The following is a 14,882-nucleotide window of genomic DNA, read 5'->3' as shown; positions in this document are numbered from 1 at the left end:
TTTAAAATACTGCATTTGCAGTGTGGTGGAAATGTCACTTGTTCATTCAGGGCAAAAAAAGACAAAAAATAAATGCGTGTATATCTACTGTTTGTGGTCAAATTAACCCCTTGAGCTTCGTACCCACCTTTCGTAGTTAAAGAAACACCCAATTAGGCACAGAAACTCAGTCCCATTAAACACACATTCACATGCTCTTTTTTGATCTTGTGCATCAACACTTATTTTTCTTGCTGTCTTTCTCTTGTGTTTCAGTCATGTCTGTTCTGGTTCCTATAGGGATGCAGCAGTACTTAGTGAAGTGAGCACAGGTTCAAACATAAACATCTGAATAGTTATATGAAGGGCTTACTGTAGTTTAGTGTACTGCAACAGAGCTACATACAATAAGACTAGTAATTTACCTATTCAAACAGATAGAAGTTGTACTTACATGCACAGTTTACATAGAAAATTGCAGCATGCATGACCATCGAGTGACTTGACTTTGGGACTTTACTTCCCCTTGGGAATGAATTTGTTGCACAGTGTAATATGTTTGTGAGAGCGGGTGCAGGAGTCTGGCTGTATGTTTGGAAATTAGCTCAGACAATGTGAGCAGAATGTTCAGGAATTGATTAGTCATGCTTGCTTTTTTTAGTCACTTGCATTGCTAAATGCTCTAATCTCTGATTCGGAAAAAAAAAACGACATGAATGCTGAAACTCAAGACAATCTCTTGAAAACTTGGCATTGCTTGAAGAATTACATCAGTCGACTAAGGATTGTGACAGAATTATGGCTCATATCTGTTTTTCATAAAACATAAATGGCCAGTTTCCCAGACACATATTAATCTGGAACATTAACTGGGACTAGTTAATTCAGTCCAGGCCACTTTCCCTGTTAACTCATCTTGTGCCTGGTGTAATGAGATTAATCTATGAATATTTTTTACTGAGAAGGGGTCAAGATTTGGCAGGTTAGTATGGTTCAGTTAGTACTGTAGGTTCAGTTCACAATGGATAAAACAAGATAACACAATAACATACTAACACATTAACAACATAGGCTAAGTAAAAGCCAACTTATACAAACAAGATTAGCTGAGACAGGTGAACATCGCATTACAGTAATCAAGACGTGATGAAATAAAAATTGTATGATCCTTTTCAAATGTTGACAACTCATAGTTGAGAAATAGTTCTCAACAAGTTTGAACTACTTTTTTTAACAAAAACAACACCTAAATACCTGGATGCTGATTTCCTTCCAGTGAACTGAGATACGGTTTTATCATATTTGTAATGTCATCTGAACCATTTACAAGAATTTCCATTTTATTTGAATATAATTGTAATGTGACACTGAAGACTTTGCTTTGCTATCACATGACTAAATTAGTCTTTAAAATATCTACAAATAGAAGTTTTTTTAAATTGCGATATTTCATAATATACAGGTGCATCTCAATAAATTAGAATGTCGTGGAAAAGTTCATTTATTTCAGTAATTCAACTCAAATTGTGCAACTCTTGTATTAAATAAATTCAATGCACACAGACTGAAGTACTTTAAGTCTTTGGTTCTTTTAATTGTGATGATTTTGTCTCACATTTAACAAAAACCCACCAATTCACTCTCAATAAATTAGAATACTTCATAAGATCAATAAAAAAAGGATATTTTAAACAGAAATGTCAGGCTTCTGAAAAGTATATTCATTTCTATGCACTCAATACTTGGTTGGGCCTCCTTTTACATGAATTACTGCATCAATGCGGCGTGGCATGGAGGCAATCAGCCTGTGGCACTGCTCAGGTGTAATGGAAGCCCAGGTTGATTTGATAGCGGCCTTCAGGTCATCTGCATTGTTGGGTCTGGTGTCTCTCATCTTCCTCTTGACAATACCCCATAGATTCTCTATGGGGTTTAGGTCTGGTGAGTTTGATGGCCAGTCAAGCACAGTAACACCATGGTCATTGAACCAGCTTTTGGTACCTTTGGCAGTGTGGGCAGTTGCCAAATCCTGCTGGAAAATGAAATCAGAATCTCCATAAAGCTTGTCAGCAGAAGGAAGCATGAAGTGCTCTAAAATTTCCTGGTAGATGGCTGCGTTGACTGTGGACTTCAGAAAACACAGTGGACCAACACCAGCAGATGACATGGCAGCCCAAATCATCACTGACTGTGGAAATTTCACACTGGACTTCAAGCAACATGGTTTCTGTGCCTCTCCACTCTTCCCCCAGACTCTGGGACCTTGATTTCCAAATGAAATGCAAAATTTAATTTCATCTGAAAAGAGGACCTTGGACCACTGAGCAACAGTCCAGTTCTTTTTCTCCTTAGCCCAGGTAAGACGCTTCTGACGTTGTCTTTGGTTCAGAAGTGGCTTGGTACATGGAATGTGACAGTTGTAGCCCATTTCCTGAAGACATCTGTGTGCGGTGGCTCTTGATGCACTGACTCCAGCTTCAGTCCACTCCTTTTGAAGCTCTCCTAATTCTTAAATCTGCTTCGCCTGACAATCTTCTCAAGCCTGCGGTCATTCCTTTCACTTGTACACCTTTTCCTACCACACTTTTTCCTTCCAGTCAACTTTCCATGAATATGCTTTGGCACAGCACTCTGCGAACAGCCAGCTCTTTCAGCAATGACCCTCTGTGGCTTACCCTCATTGTAGAGGGTCTTGATGATCGTCTTCTGGACAACTGTCAAGTCAGCAGACTTCCCCATGACTGCTGTTGGGATTACTGACCTAAACCCAGTATTTATACACTGAGAATGGTAATTTAATAGAACTTGAAATTAAATATTCTAATAATTTGAGATACTGATTTTTGGAATTTGATGAGCAGCAAGCTGTAATCATCAAAATGAAAACAAAAAAGTCTGGAAATATTTTACTTTATGTCTAATAAATCTAAAATATATTTAAGTTTTACTTTTTGAATTAAATTACAGGAGAAAAAAAAAAAACTTTTTCATGATATTCTAATTTATTGAGATGCACCTGTATGTATTTATTTGTGATCAAATAAATGCAGTCTTGGTGAGCATAAGATACTTGTTTTAAAAACATTAAAACATGATGCCAAACATTTGAGTGCTTGTGTATTCAATAAAATTTTTATATATATATATTATATATATATATAAATAATAGTCATTAGTTAAAAAAAAAATCTAATTTTGCAGCGCAGGTTATTGACTCAAAAAGTTATGTGGTTCGAAGAACAAAGTTGAACAAAGAACAAAGACTTTAAAATGAATGGGAATACTAATGGACAGTTTTTAATTGCTTTATAGATTAAAAGTGTTGCTAGCTCACTTTGAATAATATTAAATCCATATCACACTACATTTCTAACAATAATTAACAAATATCTTCTACCATTACCATTTTAGTATAATCATTTTTGTAATCTTTTGTAATCTTAAAGGAACACACATGACAGTAGTAGTTCTCTTATGATAGGAATTTAATCTTAGCTAATGAGAGACTACAATAAATATAATAAGACCTTCACCATATAGAACATAACCTTTTCTTAAGATCCTCTCTCCTCCTGGAGGCTTGGTTAACCACATCTCTTTTTTTATAGTTTAGGATTACTGTGGCTTGTGATCTATCTCACACTAAACATATCAGTTTGCTTAATTTATGTGTCTGTAATAGCTGGGCCCTTTGTCAGGAATGAGCCTTCAGATGGTATGCTATTGAAGTTTCATTTTTGATCTTTCCTTTTGAATTTAATTTAATTATTATAATCTGTGACGTACTTGGGAATTCCCCCGCAGTCTGCATGGATGTGCACCCCCACACACACTCAACGTCAGACACATAATTTCACCAACACCAACACATTCAGGGTTTTTCCTGGGTCAAAAATGGTCTTCGGTGGTGGCTGTCAGACATGGTCATCCACACAAACAGTAAAAAGTACCCTACCCATGTGATCTGCGAGGCCAATACTGACAATAAATTACCTGCCACTCTCACTGTAATTCTTTCTTGCCTTCTTTGCAAAAAAAATCTGATTTTATAGCTTTGTAAGACAAGATGCTTCTTTGCTAGACCTGATATAATAATAATAATAATAATAATAATAATTAATAATCAGTATTAAAAAAGTAGCATTAAAAAGTTAATTTAACTAATAATCTAATTTTCTACTATATACAATTGAATGCACCTAGCTTTGTTCTGGTTTCACCTCACTCTAGTCTAAACTAACTGATTTTATAGGTAGGCCTAATTTACTACACATTGTCATAGAAATAACCTGAAAATACTGTGGATAATTAAGTCTAAATCTTACTAACCACTCTTGGGGTAAGCACACTTAAGTTCACATTCTCATTTCAGAGTTGTTCTGAGTAATTGATTTGTTATACTTGTACATCAATTCAGACAGTGACGTCTCGTGGGTTCAGTGTTGGACAGATCAGTTGTTTTCACGATTCATTAAAATGAATCTGTTCAAATGAGTTATGTCGCGAATCGGACATTAGTGGACGTGGACGCGTTGCATGTGAATCGCGGCTGTTATTAGGACATCGCAAACGATTGGAAAACACTTCATCACTGGATAGGATATTTTTTCATTTATTGAAATTGTGGTTTATGTCAGTTGCATGTGCGGGACGCCTGTCAGAGAAGATGAAGTAACGTTCTTTTGAGCACTATTCACAGCCAGCGGATATTCAGGAAAAAAATTCTCCGAATGCACCATGTGAAACATGGATTCGGTCTTCCGAACTTTTAGCGCCGTGCCCGTTGATTTAGATTATTCTGTGCGAGGGAGAGAGAGCAAATTCAGCGCTTAGTTTGAAGACCGAGAGAGTTCGTGCGCACGAGGGAGGAGCTCTCTGCTCATTCTCTCCGTCAGTTAACATGCTCCCTATCACAAACGCAGCAGTCATCTGCATCACTAATAAACAACTCTCAATAACTGATCAAATAAGGCTTTGGCGGGACAAAAATTTGTTTTGGCGGCCGCCAAAAAAGTTTCAATGTAGGAAAAACCCTGACATTTGTATTACAACTGGACGCTGGAAGATAATTGAATATTGCAGAGTCGTCCCATATGTTTGAAGCATGTGAAGTGATTTTATAAAGTGTGTGTTAGACAGAGGAATGGCCATGCTCACAAGGACAAGGAGAGGGGTAGGACTTTCTCACCTGGTGTGACTGAAATTTTACAAGCTGGTTTCCTTTCAACACATTCTCCTGTTTCACAGACAAGGCTTAAGCAAGTCCCAGAATAAAATGCACGTTTGAGCTTTTTTAACTGGAAGAAACTTGCACTGATATATCTTAAAATATGTCAGCGTTATTGTTTTGACTAAAAATGCACACCAGTAATGTTTTTTTCTAAGGCACATTTATAAAAGCTACTTAAATGTCCTAATTGAATTAAGGCCTAATCCTGGCTTAATCTAAGCCCTGTCTCTGAAACCGGGCCTTAAAGTGTGTATACAGTATGTGAGTATGTTCTGCTAGGTAGCTTCAGTGGCCAAGTTTTGTCTCAGATGGTCCTCTGGTGTGAAAAAACTCAGATACGGAGAAAAAAAGATATACTAGTATACGCTTAGGCACACTTGGCAACATTTATCATGAATTTAAAAAAAAAAAAAAAAAAAAAACTTTTTATCTCAAGTCTTATGCTTAAAATATGAAAATGTATAATACCTTTGAAACAGTTTGGGGTTTAAGATTTTTTTTAATGTTTTTGAAAGAAGTCTCTTATGCTTCACAAAACTGCATTTTACAGTAAAAACAGTGACATTTTGAAATATTATTACAATTTAAAATAACTGTTTTCTATTTTAATATATTTTAAAATGTAATTTATTCCTGTGATGGCAAAGCAGAATTTTCAGCATCATTACTCCAGTCTTTAATGTCACATGATCCTTCAGAAATCATTCTATTATGCTGATTTGGTGCTCAACATTATTATTATCAATGTTGAAAACTGTTGTGCTGCTTAATATTTTGATTAATAGAAATATGTTTGATAAATAGAAAGTTCAAAACAGCATTTATTTGAAATAGAAATCTTTACTGTCACTTTTGATGAATCTTAAATGTACTTGCGCCAACAAACTCAGTTGTTCTGTAAGGTCATTTCTCACAAAAAAACAAAAAAAAAAGTTTTTGTGTGAGAAATGCTGGCAGACCTTCAAAGCTGTAGTACTGCCCATGTTTACTAATGACTGGAAACATTAAAGCTGAACCGTGTGTGTGTGTGTGTGTGCGCGCATAGGAAGTAAATTGCCCCCGTTAGTGGAACTCATCCAGGTTCTCATTTCTCCTATCGTATCCTATCATCTCATTTTGTCTCAAATCATCTGTCATCTAATCTCTGCTTTGCTCAAACAGTGGAGACTCTTAATGCAGCCAAACATTATGTATGCAGTAACCAGTATTATTTATTATTTGCATTCTTCTTTTTGTGGCATTTTCCAGACAGAAAAATGCTTTCTTTCATGTGAGGCAGAGCGTGTTGCGTGGTGACGTCCATCTGGAGGTAGTTTAGGGGTAAATTGCAATGGCTGTGTTCCTAGGTGCTTAGTGAAATGGCCACTTTGGGACTGAATCAAGCACACAAGGCCAAATAAGTGTGTCACCTGAGCTGAAGTGGGTTCTTCTAGAGAGAGAAAGACTGACCCGTTTTACTGCTCTGGATGTTTGCCAGAAGCACACTAGACATTTGCTGCAACTTCTTATATGTAATTTCATATATCCAAACAGACTTTCTTTCTTTTTATACTCTCTTTTTTCTCCACTCCAACAAACAGCATCTTCCTCCTCATTGAACTTGTTTTTAATTGCCGGTTTTAAATGTCTGGTGCAGCTTTAAGGCATCATTATCTCTTCAGGGCTTGAGTATGTTGTTCTCTAAGTTGCTGCGTAATTAGTGATCTGTTAGAGGATGACATTTCTGTTCCATTTGTTCTCTGCAGACATTTGCCCTTTTGACCATCTGGCTTTCTTAACTTAAATACTCGTTTCCTTTTTATACACCAAAAAGTCAACGGAAGCCCAAATGGGACATTACTTGTTTTTCTTTCAGCAATAGCATCTGTGCGTTCAAAGTGCATATCCATCAGAGTTGTATGTGTCTCCATTGGGACGGAGTGGAGATGCGGATGAAAGGACATTGATGCGCTCTTGGCTTTTAGACTCTATTCAGATACACACAGAGTGAGTATTGTTAAAGGAACTGGCCCTCCTGGAGCTCCACTGCTTTGAAGGAATCGCCAGTGCATCAGCTTGATATTGTCAACAAATGAACACGTTTATAGATCAGTGAAAGCAAGCTAAACAGCAAAGTGCTTTTTTTTTTTTTTTTTTGCCATAGTTCATAGTCACAAGCGAATTAAGTTTCCCCAGAATGCTGTGCATGTTATATTATCTACAGGTAATAATGTCCAAGCATTGATGTGCATAATTACTGTAATTTTTCCATTGCTTATACCTATAGATATCATGACAATCAAGCCTTTGTCTAGTCAAATGTTTGGACACACTTGACTAAATTTATGTTTATCAAGTTTCTTTTTATCTGAAGGCTTATGCTTTTAATTAATTTAATATGTTTTAACTTAATTTAAAGGGAGAATAATTTGTAACATTTTCCAATGTATGTTAATGTTCAGTACTGTTTAAAAATCATCCCAGGATGCACCGGTGTGCAACTTTGGAGAAGCTAACATATGAGTTTTGATGTGACGCAAAAAAAAAAAAGAAAAATGTTCATAATAGTTCTTTGATTTAGGAGTGAAATGTATCCTTTACATATTTTTATAAATTGCATTTTAAAATCTGACCACCATTTTAATATAGTGGAGTAAACGAAACGAAAGCACTCAAATATTTGGAATGTGAGGTATTGTGGAAAGTGGAAGTACAGAATTTGGGAGGGGGACAGTAAAAAAAAAAAAAAAAATGCCAGTTGACTCAATAAAAAACTCTGAAAGTGAAAACCAGCTTTAAAATGAGGGAAAAAATGGGAGGGGGACAGTAAAAAAAAAAAAAAAAGCCATTTGACTGATATTTAAAAACTCTCAAAGTGAAAACCAGCTTAGAAATTAGCAAAATTTCCAAAATAATCGAGTCTGCAGTTTAATTATATAAATCGCCCACCATTTTGAGGGGTCAAACAAAACTGGCCAAACTATCAGAAACATTAATATTCAAAAGTGACTGATAATTGAAAAACATTCATGCTTTTAATAATCAGGATATGGAGATGATCAAAGTAAATTTATAAAATCTTCCAGACTGATCAAGATGTATTGCAAACATGTTTCACTTTTAGGGGACTTTTCATTTCCTGAATTAGTGCTTAATGAAAGGCAGAGAAATAATGTTCACATGTCGACTCATACTTGGCATGTGCAAAGGCCATTCTACTGTGAAAGATTAATGCTGAAATAACTCAGAGTATGTTTTTCTACCTGCCAGCATGAGGGCCCTTCTCTTCTAGACCCACGGCTTGCATGTGATTCCCCCACCTGGGGCTCATGAAAGGGAAGGAGTGCGTGGAGTCTGGAGCCTCGTGGCTATGTGGTCTTTACTTAACCTCTCTTGTGCACGAGTTAGAGACGAGGCTGTTAACTTGACAAACTGCCCTCTTTTCCAAGAAATGTCATCTTGACCATCTACTTTTCAGCATGTAATAAGTTCTCTCAAATTTAATGTAGTGTCATTATAGCAACGTTGACTGCATTGTTGTTTTGAGGAAATTGCATATCGTCGTCTTCCACATCTTTCGTTTCTCCCCTGTTTTTCCATATAATCTTTTTACTCTTGTCCATGTTGTTCTTAGAGGACTTCACATGTATTGTAGTCTTGATAATTACACAAGGGACAGAGAGAATTGGCATGTTTTTGTTTTGTTTTGTTTTTATCTCAGGACTTCTTTAGTCTGGTCTTCTCAGGCCTTGTCTGGTTTCTTTTTGCTAGATAAAAATGGAATTAAAATACATTGTTTTCATAGGCCTCTCCTGTTGTGTGTTTTAAATAAGTGTGCATATGAGTATGGGTGGATTGCCTTTACATATCTTCCCACTGAATGTTCCCCAAGTTAATTATAGCTTTTGGATCAAATAAAGTGATAAAACATTGTTGTGGTTAATGCATTGGATCCAGATAAGTGAATGTTTGTATTTTGGATGTGTTTATTCAAAGATAACAGTCAGTGCCGCCACATGACTTTCAAAAGACTACTTGTTTTAATATTTGTGTAAGTAGTGCCCCCTTGTGTTCATTATAAGCACATTTTGGGTTTTTGCTCCGTTTGCCAGTTTTTTGTTCAATGTGCTGCTTTCTTTTTGGCTGTAGCTCTGTCTGTCTGACACATTTCCCAATTTCTCCATTGCAGGACATTAACGTTTGCATCATGGAGAACTACCCAGAGTGCTCCAACCCACGCCTCTTCTACATTGTTCCATACTTTTGTGGACAACACCCTCAGTGCAGGTAATTATGGCCCATCATTTGGGTATTGATGTTGATGAGTTAGTATTTTTCAAGGGTGTAGAATTTAGTAGGGACGCTAGGGACATGCCCCTACCAATATTCAGCAAAACTGAATTATCCCTTGCAATAATTTTGATTAAAAAAATGTAAATATATTTATATGTAACCACTGTTGTAATCCTTGATGCATCTGAATGGGTCATTGCATTAACATTCCCAGAGAAGTCAAAGTAAATATGTAAGAAAACCATGCTCTTTCAAGAGCGTGCATGGATAGAGTAAGGTAAGTGTTTGAAACAACCTATGTACACAGTTCAGTTGAATGATAAAGTTTACCCTCTTTAACTTTAACTTAATGTTGTTAAGATGAATGTATGAAGCAAACTGTTAGCTCAAATGTCCACAAAATTAAAAACAACACTGAAATAAGAGCATGTGGTTTATCTGTCAGTCAGATGCGTGTGAAAGTTGTGTTAGTTTCCACAGCAACAGTAGACTCCCGGTCACGTTTTCTTTCAGAATTATCATTGGTTCAGTTCATTTTTGTTATTAAAATAAAGTGATGGTCAGAGTCATCAAGAGCGCTCTGACCCCCAAAAAACACTGTGTAATCCACAGTAAGTGCTCTATATATTATATAAGGTATTACATATACAATACATTATACAGGTGCTGGTCATATAATTAGAATATCATCAAAAAGTTTATTAATTCCATTTAAAAAGTGAAACTTGTATATTATATTCATTCATTACACACAGACTGATATATTTCAAATGTTTATTTCTTTTAATTTTGATGATTATAACTGACAACCAAGGAAAATCCCAAATTCAGTATCTCAGAAAATTAGAATATTACTTAAGACCAATACAAAGAAAGGATTTTTAGAAATCTTGGCCAAGTGAAAAGTATGAACATGAAAAGTATGAGCATGTACAGCACTCAATACTTAGTTGGGACTCCTTTTGCCTGAATTACTGCAGCAATGCGGCGTGGCATGGAGTCGATCAGTCTGTGGCACTGCTCAGGTGTTATAAGAGCCCAGGTTGCTCTGCATCTCCATAAAGTTGGTCAGCAGCAGGAATGAAGTGCTCTAAAACTTCCTGGTATACGGCTGCGTTGACCTTGGACCTCAGAAAACACAGTGGACCAACACCAGCAGATGACATGGCACCCCAAACCATCACTGACTGTGGAAACTAAACACTGGACCTCAAGCAACGTGGATTGTGTGCCTCTCCTCTCTTCCTCCAGACTCTGGGACCCTGATTTCCAAAGGAAATGCAAAATTTACTTTCATCAGAGAACATAACTTTGGACCACTCAACAGCAGTCCAGTCCTTTTTGTCTTTAGCCCAGGCGAGACGCTTCTGACGCTGTCTGTTGTTCAAGAGTGGCTTGACACAAGGAATGCGACAGCTGAAACCCATGTCTTGCATACGTCTGTGCGTAGTGGTTCTTGAAGCACTGACTCCAGCTGCAGTCCACTCTTTGTGAATCTCCCCCACATTTTTGAATGGGTTTTGTTTCACAATCCTCTCCAGGGTGCGGTTATCCCTATTGCTTGTACACTTTTTTCTACCACATCTTTTCCTTCCCTTCGCCTCTCTATTAATGTGCTTGGACACAGACCTCTTTTGCAATGACCTTTTGTGTCTTGCCCTCCTTGTGCAAGGTGTCAATGGTCGTCTTTTGGACAACTGTCAAGTCAGCAGTCTTCCCCATGATTGTGTAGCCTACAGAACTAGACTGAGAGACCATTTAAAGGCCTTTGCAGGTGTTTTGAGTTAATTAGCCGATTAGAGTGTAGCACCAGGTGTCTTCAATATTGAACCTTTTCACAATATTCTAATTTTCTGAGATACTGAATTTGGGATTTTCCTTAGTTGTCAGTTATAATCATCAAAATTAAAAGAAATAAACATTTGAAATATATATATAAAAGTTTCACTTTTTTGAATGGAATTAGTGAAATAAATCAACTTTTTGATGATATTCTAATTATATGACCAGCACCTGTATATATATATATATGTACTCCGATGCTGATGTGAGATCTTGACAATTGCACTATCGACAGAGTAAAGGTAAAGTTAAATCTCTGTTAAACTGCCTCCTTCTCATCATTACCTTTCATTTATAACATTACAGAATTGATTAATTGTCCATGTAGACTAAAAACCCTAATGAATAAAGTTTTGTTTTTTTTATCTCCTCCTTCTGTCCCCACCAAAGTCAAAATCAAACCTACGCCTTTTGGTGTTTTTATAACTCATTTTAAACATATGGGTGTGTATTGCTATATGTGATGATTATAGAGTTAAATAGCTGTTTTGTAATCATACAGATTTTATTTCTATTCAGCAGTTAAACTCACCCACAAGATATTTTGCAGAATTTTGGTAACCAGACAGTTTCGGTTCCCATTGACTTCCATTGTATGGACAAAAAATACAACGGAAGTCAATGGGAACCAAGACTGTTTGGTTACCAAAATTCTTCAAGATATCTTCTTTTGTGGGTTCTGCAGAAGAATGAGCATCACAAAGAATCTCTTCAGTTAAGCAAACTGAAATATTTGGATGTTTTCATGTCAAATAATTGTCATTTTTCTTTGTCTGCTATAGAGAGCCTGGAGTTTGGGCTTTGGAGAGGGCCAAACAAAACGTTATAGAGAACTTCCTGCTTGTGGGGATTCTGGAAGAGCTGGAGGATGTATTGCTCCTGCTGGAGAGACTCCTACCTCACTACTTTAGTGATGTCCTAACCATCTACAAGAGTCCTGGTGTGTTTTATTCAATTACTTTGAATTCATATGTGAGAAATTAAATCAGAAATTTAAAAAATGATTGCTAATGCAAATATAAATAAAAATGAAAGAGCATTTTTAAACCTGGGAAGGTAAGGAGAAAATTCAAAACAGTATTTAAATCTTCTGAAACTCATCTTTAAACTGATGTGCTACATTATTTTTTAGCAATTTTGAATTGCATACTGTAGCTTTCTTTGTGGCTCATAGTTTTGTAAATCGGATTTCTCTGCAGCATTCTGGAAGATGGGGAACCTTACAGGCACAGTGAAGAAACACATGCCGACTATAGAGGCCCTGCAGGTGCTTTACCAAAGGATGAAGTACGAGTACGACTTTTACAACTTCATTCGTGACCAGTTCCATCTTACCAAGAAGAAAATTGGCCTCAAGTCTGCCTCCCAGAACTTAGCTCATGAACCTGACTTCCTCCGTGAGCTTGCCCTTAGGACCCATGAGCCTTTGGAAGAGGAGGAGGAAGAGGAAGAAGAGGAGGACATGGGACAAGAGGATGCAAACATCTGGATGGTTCAGCCCTGAGTAATAACCATGGAGGTGTAGGCATGGCAGATATCTCATAAGCTTGATGTCTATGTCCAATCAGGAGGTAGTCAACATTCCCAGGTGAAAATTGGGTGTGTAATAGTGATCCCCGTGTTTTTAACGGGACGGCCCTTCAAGACACTCTCAAGAGGAGCAAAAAAAGGGTCTGAGTAGTTATTTAAAGAACTAACAATTATGACAAAATGATTTTGTTCATGTTTATGAAATTGAGCTGTTGGTTGTGGTCATTTCCTGGTGAGATGATACGCAATTGGAATTACGGGGATGTTGCTGGATTGTCAAAATGGAGGGAAGAACTAATTGTGGTATAGCAAAATGAGATGCTGTGGAAGTCTGATTTTTACTTTTGTTCACTTGGAACCTGGGTGAACTCTGACTCAACCCACACTTTCACACGCAAACACATTCAGAATATGCAATGGAGGCAAGTGAAGATCTCAACAAAGTGCCAAACCTTCAAAGTGAAAAGGATTACTGCAAGATATAGTTGTAATCACAAAAAACAACTCAAAACACCAATCAGATCTGATCATCTCATCACTCACTTCCTCCTCTGGTTTTAGAAACCTGCTGCAACTCTGTGCCAGAACTTCAGTGCTAGTCTTTTTGAAAGGTTGTTATTATATTGTACATGCAAGGGGTTGTACAATGAATCAAACACTTTTGAATGTCTGCAAGATGTCAAATGCAGCACACTGTTTATCTAAAATGTTTAATGTGGATGTTAAACATTTTATTCACCTTGACAGTGTGTCATCTGTTGTGTTCAGTATTTGCATAAAATCAGGCTCCTAAGTTTCATTTGGTACATGGTGCTGGTACAAGCAGCTATACAATTTTGTCACAGTCTGTATTGCTCAGCAGTGTATACTGTAAAGCTACTGGGATATCAAACAATACCCAGCTAGTTATATCTAAACAATGTTCAGACAGCACATAGGAAAACAAGTTTATATATATATATAATATATATATATATATATATATATAATATGAATGTGAAAATTTGTGGGAATATGAGTTTGTAAATTGTGTTTTAAACCCATATACATTTCTAGATCATAAACATGCTGCTTTGCAGATCAACACCTATTCCTGTAGTGTGTTCTAATTAAAGAATGGTCCACTTATTTTCATTACAGGTCAGCCTCTTGGAGCATTTCTCTGGTAAAGTGAAATGATTAATACATGAATAAATAGATGCTATAGCTACAAGCTCTCACAGAATTTAACATTTTCCTCTTAAACTTTTCAGTTAAGTATATACTTGTGTATGTACTTGTTTTGTGTTCAATGTGGATTTTTATATTGTTTAATTTATTGTACAGTATTTTGATTATTGCATTCCATGTACGAATCTCAGGAAAAAACAGAGCAGATATATTTTTGTTTTTTGACATCTTAACAGCTGGCAAATATTAAAGCATCTGATACCTAAAGGTTACTTAAGGACAGCAGTGGCTATTGTTTTGAATACCAAAATGGAATGAAAATGGCTAACATTGCAAATTAACTGCACCTTTACTGGGAAAGCTCTCAAAATAAAAGCATTTTAACAGCAGTTGTTGTTTGTAGGACTTGTTCATAATTGCTGTATGAAAATGTTTCGTATTCCATGCTTACAAATGATTCTTATTTTATAGCAATCATTTAAAAGTTCTTTTTAAAATAACATTATTTTATAGGCTATAAGGATTATAATGGTGATTACTATTTTTTAAAACATAGTGTTTCATTCGAGAACCAGATAGCAACTTTGTGCCGGCCCAGATCTGGCCTAGGTCTGTCACGTGTGGTATGATGATCTGGGCCACATGTGGCGTGAAATGATGGCACTTGGGTGGACCGCTCCTGTTTGCCAGATCTGAGCCACAAGCAGGCCATAGCAATGCCACATGTCAGCCAAGAGGAAAGAAATAAACCAGAAATGAAATAAATTATCTGAGCTTCAAAATCTTTATATATTATTTATAGAATCATCATAGCATTAACAAGCAGAATCACTGAAGGAAAGAGGAGAACAGAAAAAAA

The 14,882-nt window shown here is 36.5% G+C and overlaps 1 protein-coding gene across 4 annotated transcripts in view; it reads left to right on the top strand.

Moving 5' to 3' along the window:
- The window catches only part of usta (uronyl 2-sulfotransferase a), a 63,611-nt gene extending 49,199 nt beyond the window's left edge, over positions 1 to 14,412 (top strand). For all 4 annotated transcript variants that reach the window (XM_051875679.1, XM_051875681.1, XM_051875680.1 and 1 more), the window contains 3 exons: positions 9,378 to 9,475; positions 12,106 to 12,263; positions 12,523 to 14,412. In XM_051875679.1, the coding sequence (XP_051731639.1) occupies positions 9,378 to 9,475; positions 12,106 to 12,263; positions 12,523 to 12,827 (561 nt within the window). In that variant the 3' untranslated portion in view covers positions 12,828 to 14,412. The remainder of the gene's footprint in view (positions 1 to 9,377; positions 9,476 to 12,105; positions 12,264 to 12,522) is intronic.
- The last annotated feature ends 470 nt before the right edge of the window (positions 14,413 to 14,882 follow it).

Source organism: Ctenopharyngodon idella, chromosome 20, assembly GCF_019924925.1.
Source record: "Ctenopharyngodon idella isolate HZGC_01 chromosome 20, HZGC01, whole genome shotgun sequence".
Lineage (NCBI taxonomy): Eukaryota > Metazoa > Chordata > Actinopteri > Cypriniformes > Xenocyprididae > Ctenopharyngodon > Ctenopharyngodon idella.
This window is presented reverse-complemented; position numbering and strand designations above follow the sequence as displayed.